The 14,590-nt window shown below is 38.9% G+C and overlaps 1 protein-coding gene across 35 annotated transcripts in view; it reads right to left on the bottom strand.

The window, feature by feature from the left end:
• The window catches only part of RTKN2 (rhotekin 2), a 200,009-nt gene that overhangs the window by 22,310 nt on the left and 163,109 nt on the right, over nucleotides 1–14,590 (bottom strand). For 31 of the 35 annotated variants that reach the window (XM_067001134.1, XM_067001126.1, XM_067001118.1 and 28 more), the window contains 5 exons: nucleotides 11,600–11,799; nucleotides 7,974–8,032; nucleotides 3,775–3,828; nucleotides 2,748–2,865; nucleotides 920–1,120 (listed from right to left, as the gene is read on the bottom strand). In XM_067001134.1, the coding sequence (XP_066857235.1) occupies nucleotides 920–1,120; nucleotides 2,748–2,865; nucleotides 3,775–3,828; nucleotides 7,974–8,032; nucleotides 11,600–11,799 (632 nt within the window). Of the gene's footprint in view, nucleotides 1–919; nucleotides 1,121–2,747; nucleotides 2,866–3,774; nucleotides 3,829–7,703; nucleotides 7,771–7,973; nucleotides 8,033–11,599; nucleotides 11,800–14,590 lie in introns of all 35 variants that reach the window. The other 4 variants (XM_048069626.2, XM_048069625.2, XM_067001139.1 and 1 more) reach the window with 1 other exon arrangement.

The following is a 14,590-nucleotide window of genomic DNA, read 5'->3' as shown; positions in this document are numbered from 1 at the left end:
GTAATACCTTGTAAAAATTACATTCTTAAAAATTAAAAAAAAAAAAAAACAATATTAGCAGTAGTTACAATTTAGGTACTTGGCCTGCTTAAATCACAATGAAATTAAAGTAGCCTGCAAATACTAGTAGGCAGTTAACTTCATTAAAAATGCATGAAAGACTTAAGATTTTTTTTTTTTTTAAAGGAAACATAGGTGAATTACTGGGAAAAGCACATATTTCTATGAACACGAGAAACCAGTAAGCGTTTTTAAAATGTTCCATGCTAAAGTCAATTAAGGACATTTCTGTTAAGCAGCTAGCAACTGTGAAATACCCTAGCCAGTCCGCAGTTTCACTGAAAAGCCAGCAAATGGAAAGGCCCCCATGTGCTCAGCAGCAGCCCAGGCACAGCAAACAGCCCTGTCAGCTTCATTAGGGGAAAGGGTGCAAGAAAGGTTTCTCCTGCCTACACACCACACTTTGACATTTCACAGAACCTGTAACTTGAAGACATGTCTACCATTCTGTAAAGAATGAGCAAAATTGCCTAGGTGCAAGAATGATATGCGGGAAGGAGTAAAGGGCAGGAATACAATAGGTAGACACACAGAGGGACACAGGCAGACAGATCACACAATTTTGATTTCTTCCAGAGATCAAAATATTACTGAGTTTGCAAATAATAGTGGATTTACCAGGTGTACAGAAGAAAGATGAAGTCTACTTGCATGGTTAAAGATCAGAACCAGGCCCCAAGGCTGAGCTACATTGTTGGAATTCACACCTACTTTCTCATTTCCTATTTAATTTTTTTCCACCTGGTTGAGTACAGAAATAATCACTTTCTTGGCAATTTTCCAAATATTGACAATATATTTAGCCCATTTCTATTTTAGAAGTATGATAAAACTCAGAATATCCATATGTAGGTCTTACTGTATGACTGGGTCAGTGAGCAAGACGGACTCAGTGCTGTCTTCTTCCAGTGCAGCTTTGAGTTTCTTCCCTGTAGCTTTGCTGAGGGATGTTTTAAGCTTCTTTGCTAGTTTCTTAGGAGTGTTTGTCACATATAAAGACTCCTCTGTACAGCAGCTATACACTTCAACCTTCACCTGGAAATCTGGTCCTGCTTCATCACTGAAGGAGGTGAGGAGTAAGTTTAAGAGTATTTGTTAATAAACTTAGTATTACACAGCCAAGGAATGCTGCTGCTACAATATATACATTAAATAACATATATTGCTAGTCAAGGGAAGGATTTATATCAGATTCAGACAAAGATATTCATTAAAATGTAATTCAAGACTAGAATACACATCAGTAACTTTCTGCTGAAGTCATGAGATGGATGTTTTAATTAAACCATAAACAATTGCAAACAGGAAATTCAATGTTTAGGTTAAAAACTGGAATAAAAACACAAAAATCATGTTATGGAAATAACACAGGCAAGACATGCAAACACACTTCAATCTGCCCTCTACTGTTGTGCAAAAATCACATGGCTGAAAACCTGTCATGCCTCTGATCCCAAATCAGATTGAACTGTTTTAGCGATATCATAGTTGCACCCTCGGCTCTTCACAGGATTTTTATTTTTAATAACATCTCACTCACAACCAGCACATTTGTCATTCATAGCATCAATTACCTGCTGCTGCGATCTGCCCACACCCTGTTGTCTGTTTTCAATTCTACCAATTCTCATATTCTCATGCCTAGTCAAACCAGAAGCCTAGCCTCATCTTTCAGGTACAAATCATTCATTACGTATCCATAAGGAAGTTATCCTAAAGGCTTTTGTAAGTTTTCCTTTATCTCTGGGCATACAAGGGAAGTTTGAATGACTTTTCCCACTGTATTTCACAGAAAATCATAGGGCTCATTTCTCCAAGAACAGTTGTATCTTTCAAGAATCAAATTTAAATCTTTGCCCCTACTCCTAACTTGAAGAAGTATTAAAGAGCAAGTCTGATTTATGGATACGTGCTCTCTCAACTACTCAGTTTTCAAGATCTTGATTTAAAGTTTTCAGTAGTTCTAGATTTCCAGTCAGTCTCCCTCAGGAGACTGAATCTAAATTGCTAATATAAAATATAAAGCAGCACACAAGAAAAAATAGAAAAAGAGAAATAGTTAAGTGTCTCTCAAGACTCTTTAAAATGTATAAAGTAACATAAAAGTAAATAAGAACACCTTTCTATTCCTTTCCAGGTTACCTTTAAAGATAAGTAATTTCCTGTCTAGTATTCTTCCACTATGAGGGCTGTAGATGTAACACATGCTCAAATAGGTATAACAGAACATGAGGTGTGGAAAGTAACATCCGATTTAAGAAAACTGTGACTTGGGGGAACATCAAAAGAGACCATAGCCTGCTGCACAGAATACCTAAAACACTGGCTGCAACATTCATGCCTACGGAAGTGTATTTTTATAGTGCTTTCCGTTCTTCGTGTTTATATGATTTTGTCCATGAGTTACAAGTTTGTTTTATCTTTAAATAAAATGACTCAGCATGGGGAAAAAAAATAAAAGAAAAGAAACACAGTTCAAGTGGTATATCTACAGCCAGGATCATTCTCTACATAAAAAAACCTACCGGAGGTGGGGATCCACCACCCACTGAAATTAACAGAAACTACTGATTCCTTTGCTCACGGGAAAACTTAGTGGACCTCAGCCAACCATATTCAGTCATATCCCCTTCCAAAAGAAAACAGGGATATTTGTATTTTATTCAACAGAGATAAATTATACTCACAATATGGTTACATTTTCAAAACAGATATCTGTTATTGCTTTATCCACAATAGCCACCTCTGTATCAAAAACCTCAGCTCCCATTCGGAACAAACAAAACACTGCGTAGCGCTGTGATCCTGGGAAGAGTCAAATAAATGTTTTATTACACCTATAACACATCACAATACTAAATGCTTCCAGTAAACAACAAAGAAGAAATGGCAATTTGAACATCTAAGAAATTGCCCTCAAATTATTCCCACCGTAAGTTTTATACCATAGGATTTTATGATAATTGAACTTTCAAAGCTAATGTATAGGTACAACATTCACATACCTACCTCTGCTTAACTTTTTTTTGTCTGATATCTAGTGGCAGTTAATGCTAATAACATCAGAAATGTTAGTAGAAATTCCATTTTCTTTAATAAAATTCATTTAAGAAAAAAAAGAAAATTGTTACAGAGTCAGTATCATTTTATGAACGTACTATATAGGATTAGACTATTTTGCCATGCTTAGCCCCTCTGACCCTATTGAAAATCAAACTGAAATCAATGCCACGTGACAGCTGGAACGGATTTGCGGTTAATCTCCATAACACAGCAAAATGCATGTACTCGAAGGCTATCTAATAATCCACTGAAAACTAACAGACAACTTTCATTTAAATTTCTCACTGGAAACAACCACCAATATACCCTTTCAAGTGCAGACAATGCATAGAACAATATGTTTAATTGGGAGTTTATTAGCTATCCAGTTAATAACATCACTATGCTTTGATTCCTCTGGAAAGTCTCCTCTGCAGGACTTTTTAAAAAACTAGGGTTTAATTGTACAGAACCATAGGACTTTGAACTGCCTCAGCTTGCTACAAACAACAACTTCAAGTTAAGAGCTACTATGCAACAAGCAGAGTAAAATATGGACCTACAGAAAGATCAAAAAAACAGGACTGAGATCAGTACGGACTTCCCCATGCAGTTTTAAGCAATTGCTTATGCCTGTAAATTTATCATAGCAGTTCATTATATCTTACATACTTTCTTTATTGCTGAAGTGATCAGAATCTTTCCACATTAATGGTATTCGGATATCTAAAGAGAGAAAAAAGACAAGGAAATTAAGGTCTAGGCAATACTGCAAAACTGTGTTCAAAATAAAATACAAAAAGTTTATTTTTTCTTTTCCTAGTGTTGTGGAGGTAACAGGACCTTTTACCCAATGAACAGTAGAACTATTTCAATTTTATTATCAACAAAAATAGATTAGTTCAATCTGAAGTGACATTTTCTTTCATAAATTATGCTAGCATAAAGACTATTTTAAACCTTATTTGAAAGTACCCTAAATAACATTTCAGAGTTGCTGTGTAACATAGTTTTGAGAGGTATTTTAGTCCATTATTATGCAAAGATGTAAACTGAAACTCTGCTTGCCTGGTGCTGGAAACCACTCCTCCAACTGCAAGAAGAAAAACTTCCAGGTTTAATGGAAAAATCGGGATACTGATATTGCAAGCATTTAAGTCTTGTTTTGCTAACCACAGAGAAAATACCACTTGTAATCACATATCCAGTTAGAATTGTCTTAGTTGGTATAAAAAGACTATAGAAACTTTTTTTTAATAGAAAATATCCTTCTATACCAGGACCACAGCAGAGAGGCAATTACAGAAACATCATTTTAAATCATGCCTGTCATTTTAATATTAAGAAAGTATCTTCTTCGACAAGCTTTATAGTTTATCTACCCAATCCAATACAGCACTGAGTTATATTTTTCTCTAGTTTTGAGGGCACAAGTTTATTTCCAAACTTTCTCACTCGTCCCTTCTTACAAGCTAAATGCAGTGGGGGCTCAACTAATCCAAAGTTGGTTTCTTAAGTACAACATGATGTTGTTTAGAAGTATATGCAATATATTAAGTGACACAGGATGGCAGCAGTGAACAGCAATACCTCAGCTGTCTTTTGATAAAAATCTTCGATATTGTTATGCAGGAGCATTGCTGACTCCACTGTTCATATGAGGATAATGGAAAAATCCACATACGGTATGCTAGGATGCCAAACAGTAATGCTGTTTTTCCAACAGATTATTTGTCATGTATTCCCACAGGGAATTACACATTCAACTTCTCATTGATTTAAGTAAAGCTACATAAACATAGTCACTGTTTCAGAAGTTAAATTAAAGGAAAAATATTAATTTAAGCTAATTTTGATTATGTTACTATGGGACATCTCATTAAAGATGACATTTCCATTTTGAAACTTGCTAAGTCATCTAATTTTAAAAGTGTTCATGAAATCTAATGAACTTTCACAGTGAACTATCAGTATACAGCTTTAGACCACCACAACTTCCTAAAAATCAAAGCATCACCCTTTTCTGAAACTGCCTTTCATTTCTAAAGATGTATTTGCATAGTAAGCACTTTTTAAAGCCTTCAATTATTTTTAGAGTAAGGAAACAGATAAAAATAGGTTCCTTAAAACAGTTGCAGAAGTCTCTCAAACTCTACATATATATATAAATATTTCTATTAGAAACAAAGCACAGAACACTTCTTCCCTAAAAGGCAAAGGTCGTAAATTTGTATAAATATGTGAAAATAAAGAAATATAATAAAAGCCTTTTAGCATCTTTATCCATAGCATGGCTTGAATGACAATTTTAATGTGCTTGATATTTCTTGTTAACAGTTACAGTAATTGATTAAAGATTGGTTTTGTATGTCACTTTCAATAGCACACTAGCTGAAAAATTTACACCTTAGTCAGAAAATCATCAGGATATAAATTGTCAATTGCATGAACAAGTTTAACATGTTACTTGAAAATCAGTTTTCAACTCACCCGTGGATTGAAAAAGCTGCCATTTATCAAAAACAAAGATCTATTTTCACACATCTTAATTTCAGTTACAATTAGCTATAAATCCATGTGGATTCAGATTTGATACATTCAAGCACTACAGTTTATCAGGTTTTACGCTAATGATTCCTTCTGACATTTATTAGAACTTCACAGAATAACTAAATTATGATTATGCTTTTTGATCAACATTTAATGTGTTGTCTTTTGACAAAATAATTGATTGGTAAGACACAAATTACATAATTTACACAAGTGTGGGGAATAAAAGGACTATGAAAATTTATGTATTAAGGAATGCACTCCCCACTCAGTATCTGACATACAGTTGCTTTCTGTAGGAGTGCATTCCTCAGTACCCTTAAAAAGCTGTTCCTGAACTTTCAGTGTTGGCCACGTGATCACACTTTTTTTTTTAAATTATCTAAGCTTCTGATGCATACCAATCACGTTACACTAATATATTTATAAGTAGATGGATTAGTTTCCCCTAAAAAATCCATTCTGTATCCTCAATTCTTAAATTACATGCCCTTTCATATTACGTAGTTTCCCATTGACCCTTCATCTCCAACCTCTCCCAGCCAATTCAGTCCTCGTATCTCCTGATTCCTGCTGCTTGTATTCACAACTGCCTTCTCAGCAAGGCAGGCGCATGCATATGCATGTCTGCCTTCCAAACATGCAGAGCAACCCCAGCTGCAAATCCACTGAGGGTCAGCATACAAGAGAGAAGAAATGTAGCATGCTCAATTTTCTACACAAGGAATGGGAAAGATAGGGAATGATGTATAATGGGACATCACAGATGTGAACATACTGCAGCTGTGGAAGCAGACAGGGCCTGATCTGGCATGCTAAATGGGCACAGGATGATGGGTCACAGGACGATGCAAGGAAGAACAGAGGGGGCGGGGTGTGTGTGTGTGTGGAACATGTATCAGCATCATGCCAGGATTCCCAATCAGGAATCTCACAGAGAGGCTCCTGCCCTCGTTAAGTATACATAATTACTTCCCATGTAACAGTTCTCTGCTTCTCAGACACACACAGTGGAAAATAAGGAGTTAACAGATGATCTCTACAAGGCATAAATCTCTAAGCAGAGGACAGTTAAGCTTTCCTGCTGTAAGTGGGACCTGGCCAGGCTCCCTGACATCTGAAGAGGCATGGCAGCATCCCAGCACGCACAGGCTTGAGTTCAGAATGAAGTAGTTGATACCTCTTCTCCATGATCTACGCCACATTTCTGAGGATCGTAACCTCCAGTTTGAGAACCACTATAGCAGTAACACAACAAAATTGTTAAAAGATTGCACATCGGTGGTAATATTTCACCCTCATATCCTCTTGTCCCATCAAAACTAGCTTAGTATTTTACACCCTACACAACTTGATTTTTTTTTTAAACTAAAAAACCCTTATGCAATTCTGACGTTCTGAAGATAACAGAAGTATATATGATCTTTACAGCAGATAACTCTATAAATCCAATGACAGGTACAACCATAGCACAGACAGGCAAACAGATGCTTTCATCCAACTACCATAAGGAGGAAAGACAGATATACATCCTGCAAACAGCTGTGCTGGCAGAAAACATTACTGTACCATGTGATCACCACTCTTCTTCCAGTAGAAGTTACCTTTCTTAGAGACATGTCAAAATATGCAGAATGAACTTAAACAGTTTAAGCAGAGATCCCTTCTACATTATTTTTTCAGTACAGCAGCTCAGGGAGCACTAACAGATCTGTTAGAAAAGCTAGCAGAGCAGCCATAATAAGCAACTACAGGCATGCTGAACATAGCACAGATAAAGTGATATATTCATAGTGATGAAATTTGAGACGAGGCAAGGAAACTGTTTATCAGCCTACTGGAAATCACTAGTAAATATACTTGTTGCTAATTTGCATTGAAGCCATACCACTATACCTTTGCTCTAGTAGTTACCTGCACTATCTAAAGAACATTTATATCTGCATACTAGTTACAATTCCGCCTGCAGTTTGTTAGATCATATCAAAAGCTTGTTGGGAGGGGGAGGAGGAAGAGGATGTTTTCAGCACATTGAGTACATATACACTTACTTAGTTTTGAAAGGTATTCAGTGTTCAGTGACAGACAGAAAAAAAGCACTTCCCACTGTGAAAGTCCCTGAAAGGAAAATGTAAATGCTAGGTGGGATCTTTAAAACCAAGTGTGTGACTTAAAAGTACAAATCACCTTGAAGCACAAGAGGATTTATATCCCTGAACCACAAAAGCACTTGAAAAATATCTTGTTTGTATAATTTTGTATTACAAGCTACTGCCCTGCCAATTGGCTGCTACGGTTAAGTTGACAACCCAGCCACTTACCTGATATAGCAACTTTTGCTCTGCATGCCACCCGGTCTTTTGTCCCAGTGCCTGATGACCTGCCAAAAAGAAGGAAAAAAATATGAGGTCTCCGATCTGCACATTTAGGTTTCTGTAACTCAACCCTTTAAGCATTTAAAAAACATCAGGGGATCCATATTATAGCTTATTTCAAAGTCTTTTCTTTAAAGTCAAATTCGGTCTCTCTGCTTTAAGATACAAGTCTTTAGATTCTTGAGGATAATATGGAAGGAAGGTACACCATCAATTTTCTTAATTCCCTAGAAGATCTTACTCCAAAGCTTATTTAACCTGAGTATTAAAAGAAAAGTAGATTCATCTTTCCTGTCTTTTCCAGCTCCAACAGAATCAAATACATTATCAACTTTACTCCTTCTGTACACATGAATGAACAACTTAATTCATCGATTCTATGGGTCCGGATGGGATTCATCCCAGGGTGCTTACAGAGCTGGCTGACATCATCGCGGGACCTCTCTCAATTATTTTTCAATAATCTTGGGAATCTGGAGAGGTCCCATTGGACTGGAAGCTGGCAAATGTTGTGCCAATTTTCAAGAAGGGCAAGAAAGAAGACCCTAGCAATTACAGGCCTGTCAGTCTCACGTCAGTGCCTGGTAAAATTATGGAGAAGATGATCCTTGAAGTTATTGAAGCGCACCTGGGGGACAATGCAGTCATTGGTCCCAGCCAACATGGGTTCATGAGGGGTAGGTCCTGCCTAACAAATTTGATTTCTTTTTATGATAAGATCACCCATCTAGTCGATCAAGGGAAACCAGCTGATGTGATCTTTTTGGACTTCAGCAAAGCTTTTGACACGGTTTCCCATAGGATCCTACTCGACAAAATGTCCAGCATACAGCTAAACAAAGACATTGTACGATGGGTGAGCAATTGGCTGACGGGCAGGCCTCAAAGTGTTGTAAATGGGGCCACATCTGGCTGGCGGATGGTCGCTAGTGGGGTCCCTCAAGGCTCTATTTTAGGGCCAGTCCTCTTCAATGTTTTTATAAATGATTTGGATGTAGGACTAGAAGGTGTTCTGAGCAAAGTTGCCGATGACACCAAAATTGGAGGAGTTGTGGACTCAGATGAGGGTGGAAAGGCCTTGCAGAGAGATCTGGACAGATTGGAGAGCTGGGCGATCACCAACCACATGAAGTTTAACAAAAGCAAGTGCTGGGTCCTGCACCTGGGACGGGGCAACCCTGGCTATACGTACAGACTGGGCGACAAGATGCTGGAGAGCAGCCCCGCAGAGAGGGATCTGGGGGTTGTGGTTGACAGCAAGTTGAATATGAGCCAGCAGTGTGCCCTGGCAGCGAGGAGGGCTAACCGTATCCTGGGGTGCATCAAGCACGTGCATCGCTAGTCGGTCGAGGGAAGTGATTGTCCCTCTGCTCTGCGCTGGTGCAGCCTCACCTCAGGTACTGTGTGCAGTTCTGGGCACCACAGTACAAAAGGACATGAAACTGTTGGAGAGCGTCCAGAGGAAGGCGACGAAGATGGTGAAGGGCCTAGAGGGGAAGACGTATGAGGAGCAGCTGAGGTCACTGGGCCTGTTCAGCCTGGAGGAGAGGAGGCTGAGGGGGGACCTCATCATGGTCTACAACTTCCTCGTGAGGGGGAGTGGAGGGGCAGGTGACGTATTCTCCGTTATCACCAGTGATAGGACCCATGGGAACGGTGTTAGGCTGAGGCAGGGGAAGTTTAGGCTGGACATCAGGAAAAGGTTCTTCACCGAGAGGGTGGTTGCACACTGGAACAGGCTCCCCAGTGAAGTAGTCACTGCACCAAGCCTGTCTGAATTTAAGAAGCGATTGGACTGTGCACTTAGGCACATGGCCTAAACTTTTGGGTAGACCTGTGCAGTGCCAGGAGTTGGACTAGATGATCCTTATGGGTCCCTTCCAACTCGGGATATTCTATGATTCTATTCTTGGTTACAGAGAAGTGTCTCATCCTCTATTAACAGAGACCAATTACAATAAGGTGTTTTGTTAATATTGTGAAGCAGACAGTTTACTAAGTAGCTAGAGTGTAAACCTCAAGCTGAACCTTAAATTGCATCAAAAAAATCTATAGAGAAGAATTTTTGTTACTCGCTATATCTGCCACTGCTCCCAACACCTAACTAAATAGGGTAAAATGAAACTTCCTAATCACTATCAATATCTTGACTTCTATAGGCAGTTGGATTATCTTCAGAACTCACAGACTGCAGACACATGTAACAAGAAATAAGAATAAACTTCATTTGAAAACCCAAGTCACTTCTAGAATTTATTCTCAGCCATCATCATCTTACCTGGATTAAGCTTTAACAAAATTCCACTATCCACCATATACAAAAAAGAACTGTAAACACACTATTAACAATCAAAGGTAAGATCTAAATGGTAGATAAATTACCCTAGGGCATGAATCTCTTTCCAAATGACCTTTGTGACAATTCAAAGGACCCCTTAACACAGAGCTTTAAGCTGAGACCAGTCAAGTGAACAACACAGCTGACCATGACTTTAAGAAAACAATGCAGCTGTTCAGATACATCTCCAAGTATCTCTGCCCTGTTCCTGACATGTGCCATCACTGTCCTGTGGTCACTGGCATCAAGGACTGAGTTGTGTAAATGTGTATTTGATATTATTCCATTATTAAAAATATAAAAGATGAATCACTATAAAGATCATCACTTCATAGGAAAAAAGCAATACAACTGCAATAATTACACAATACCACAAGTTACAAGTGCTAGTTTTCAAAAAGCATCTTTCACAATAACTGTTGATGTAGTCAGAAAATACAGTTCTCTCCTTCAATAAATTTCTTCTGTAGAACTACATTTCTGAAAGCAAACAATAGCAGGATTATTCCTACAGATACAACTCACTGGAGCTAAGCACATATACTTGAAGAGTTTCTATGCTTAATTGCAATACAGTATTTCATTAATAACATGTCTGCACTGCAATTCTTAACATCGCATCCAAAATCTATTCCATTAGGCAAAAAATAAAGTTATTCAAATAAATCATGTATACTTTAGCTCATTCAAGAAATATAACGTAAAAACATCATTAATTAAACTGCCTTTTCTTCATATTGATGAAGTTGTACTCCATCACTTTGATGTAGTTAACAAAGTGACCAGCAGAGGGTACCAATTAACCATGATGATTCCATCATTAAAGAGACCTTAGCAACAGTAGAAAGACAGAAAAGTAGAAATTCATGTATTTTGACTTGGATAATTTTGTTTTGTTCCCTCAGGCTAGGTTAGACACTTTTTTTTTTGTCTGCTAAAGGTAATCAAGAAAATGTCTATTATGTTACCCAATATTCACATGCTGAACCTCTGTTCAATTTCAATGATAAAATCTATCCAAAAAAACATGATCTGTATTTAGTTTTCTAAAATAAAAACGATGATATTGGACTGATCTTATAAAGTAATGATTTAAAGCAACAGTAAAGAATGTATGCATGGGGGAAGACAGAAGGAAGGGTTTAAATCCAGTTTCCTAGACAGGCTGCCTAACAATCCACACACACAAAAGGCCGCTTCATAATGCTCCATTAGAATTAGAGCTTTTACTCACCGTCCCTCAGTTCCACGTGAGACTGGCTCTCCAGGTTGGTTCTGTAGCTCTGCTTGGTATGCAAGTATACGAGCATTGCAAACCATAAGGTTTTTAACCGCTTGCAAAAGTTGGTCTTTCTGCGTGCTCACTGCAAGTAGTTTACAGATGCCTTCTCGCATGCGGATTTCAAAGTTAATCTTCTCTTGGATATCATATTCCTAGATGCGCAAAAAAAAAAAAAACTAAATAAAAATCCAACTGACATTACTCTGAATTTTAAGGAGCTCTATTTATTATACAGCTGGGATAGAAAGCCCTAGGCTTAATTATATGCAGCCATTAAAATTGTTACTAAATGTAAAATGATTATTCTCTCTTCAGACATAGACAAGAGTACTGTCAAACAAAGGAGGTAACAGATTTGTTATACATATTATGCATGCAAATTCCAAACCAGGTGCTAAAAGTAACTCACCATAGCATCTGAAATTTACTAAAAATGAATGTGCCTCAATGTGTCATTCACAAGATAATAGAATATGGTCCTCTAATATGGTTGTTGTGAGTCCTAACTGAACAAAGCTTGTAAAATAACAGCCCACTTTTTATAGTGATCCCTAGTTAAATAGTCTCTAACCTCAGGACAATATCTGAAATACTTTAAATCTGAAATTCAATCTTCTTACGTCTTTGGCCATCTTGAAAAGGGTTGAAAAACATGATTTTTTACTTATAGGTGTTCCCTGAATTGTATGTCAACCAGAAGTGAAACCAGGAGGCTATCTCAATACCTGATTACTTCAGGCCATGAACCAGAAGTCAGATAGCTGTGGTAACTTCAACATTACAGAAGAACCATGCCTTGCCTCATTGCACAGTCACACAACCACTGATTTTTTCATTCTAAAGTATGAAATAAGACAAACTTGCCTGTCAGTCACTAGAATTCTGCATCAGGGTTTTTCTGAAGGAAATATATTTTTAATGTATTGTTAAACCTTATGGAAAAGTCAACTTTTTTCTATTTATTCTCAGCGAAATGGGGTATTTCTAAATTGCATTATTCCTCACTTGCCATTTCAAACAGGTCTATCCACACCGAGCCAGAAGATAATTAAGGTGAAGGATCACAGACTGCTCGCTGTCTCCCAAAGGTGTGCTAGATGCCACAGATGACCGTGATAATCATTTCCTCATTACGTGGCCATCCCTGACCAACCCCAGTATTTCTGACAGGTACAAACCAGCACGCTATCACTACATCACTAGGTTGCATTGCAAACACATTGCAAATCAGTGTTGAGGCTTTTTCAACACTGAGGAAGAGTGCCCAGCAACCTCTGGAATTGTAAGCACTGTCAGTTTTCATTTGTATAGTACGTCTGAAGTCAAAACAAGTGCTCTGGGGATGGATCTATAAGCAATTGCCTGAAACCAGTACAATAAACTGAATTTACAAGTTCAGTATTTCAGCTGGTAGAAAAGTACCGGCAACTCCTTTGAGCCTCAAAACAGAAGGGAACTAATTTCCCCACAATTCAAGTACCAGAGAACACCAGAGCCCACGAATGGGGCAAGGCAGACGGTTTTCTTCTTGCCTGCGGACTCACTCTGTCTGTAGCTGCCTTTGACACGAGAAAGTGACCCTTTATAGCAGTCACAAGAGGCAGGTGGAAACTCACTGCACAGTCAGCACCCATTCCCTCCTATCATTGCAGGAGTGGGTTTTATTATTTCTGAAGGCCTGATGCCATCATCTAAAGATATTTAATGTTTCAGCTGCTCCTCCATCTGCTCACAGAGCATTTCTCCTTCCAAACCACCTCCACTTGCTACCCCTAAAGAAAAAGCAGCTCCAGTCCGTAAGCCACATTCAGCACAGTGCAGCTCAAGCTGTAATGCTCTGCACTTCCAGCCACTTCAGAATCTTTTTGCAGGTTAAGGCTCTTGTTTTATTTCCCAGCTCTTCTGTTACAGATAGCGTCTCATTCTTGTCAAAAATAGGGCCCAGTGCCACACAGAAGCTTCTTCTACCCCACATCAAAAGCCAGCAAGTCACTAAGCCCACGTACACAAACCCAGTTTCCCATTTTCCTCAGGCAACATATGAAGTGTTTGTTTTTGTTTTTCCCCTGAGATCGTAAAGATCCCAGGCTTGTGTGATCAGGCAAAGTAGGACAAACCTAAGTTCTACTGAATTTGTCAGTGTTTAAGACAATTAAGTCACACAGTGAGAACAGAACAATGACTAGTCACCACCATAAAGGAGGATGTCACAGAAGAATAGAGGACTCTCCAAAATGAAGAGCTCTCCAGCTCAGGCCCGAGAGAAATGCTTGGGACGCGCACAGAAAACCATGACGGATGTCCTCTGGCACCAGTAGGCTGTCTGGTGGCAAACGCCTCCCAGAGCTAACACTGCAGGGTTTTGCTAGAAGCTCCACTGGTATTCCCCACAGCCGACGCATGGAGACCCAGAACAGCGCCAACAAACCACTCATTTTCCCCTCTGAGATTTGCTTCCCGAAGTTCCAACCACAGGCAGCGCACGATAGAGCGGTGAGCCAACACCTCTGCCTCCCCTGCACCCATATCCACCCTTGTTCTCAGCTCTCATCCCAGAACAGTAAGCAAATAGCTTTCACCAGTCTTCTTTCATTCCAAGTCAAATTTTACACAACTCAGAAAAGCTAAGCAAGACCCACAACTGCCCCTAAGAAAAAATTACACGTTCTTCGAGCCTAAGCTAATACATCAGCTGTTATAAAGCCGAAATTCATCCCAGAAGAGGGAGATAGTACCTGCCCCTGACATTTCCCAGGGAATGTGCTCCTGCACTGACCCAGCACGGAGCGTGGCTCCTCTCCAGATCCAACACCAGATACATAGCTGTGGTGAGCAAAGGAACCCTCCCGTTTGGGGCACCTGTATGCATCAGCACGGCAACTCTGGGAGCTACACGATGGATTTTGCCTGAGCCCCATCTCAGCCAGGCTCATGTGAAATGTT

The sequence above is a fragment of the Anser cygnoides genome, chromosome 7 (assembly GCF_040182565.1).
Source record: "Anser cygnoides isolate HZ-2024a breed goose chromosome 7, Taihu_goose_T2T_genome, whole genome shotgun sequence".
NCBI lineage: Eukaryota > Metazoa > Chordata > Aves > Anseriformes > Anatidae > Anser > Anser cygnoides.
Note: the sequence above shows the minus strand (reverse complement) of the source record. Positions and strands in the feature narration are given on the sequence as shown.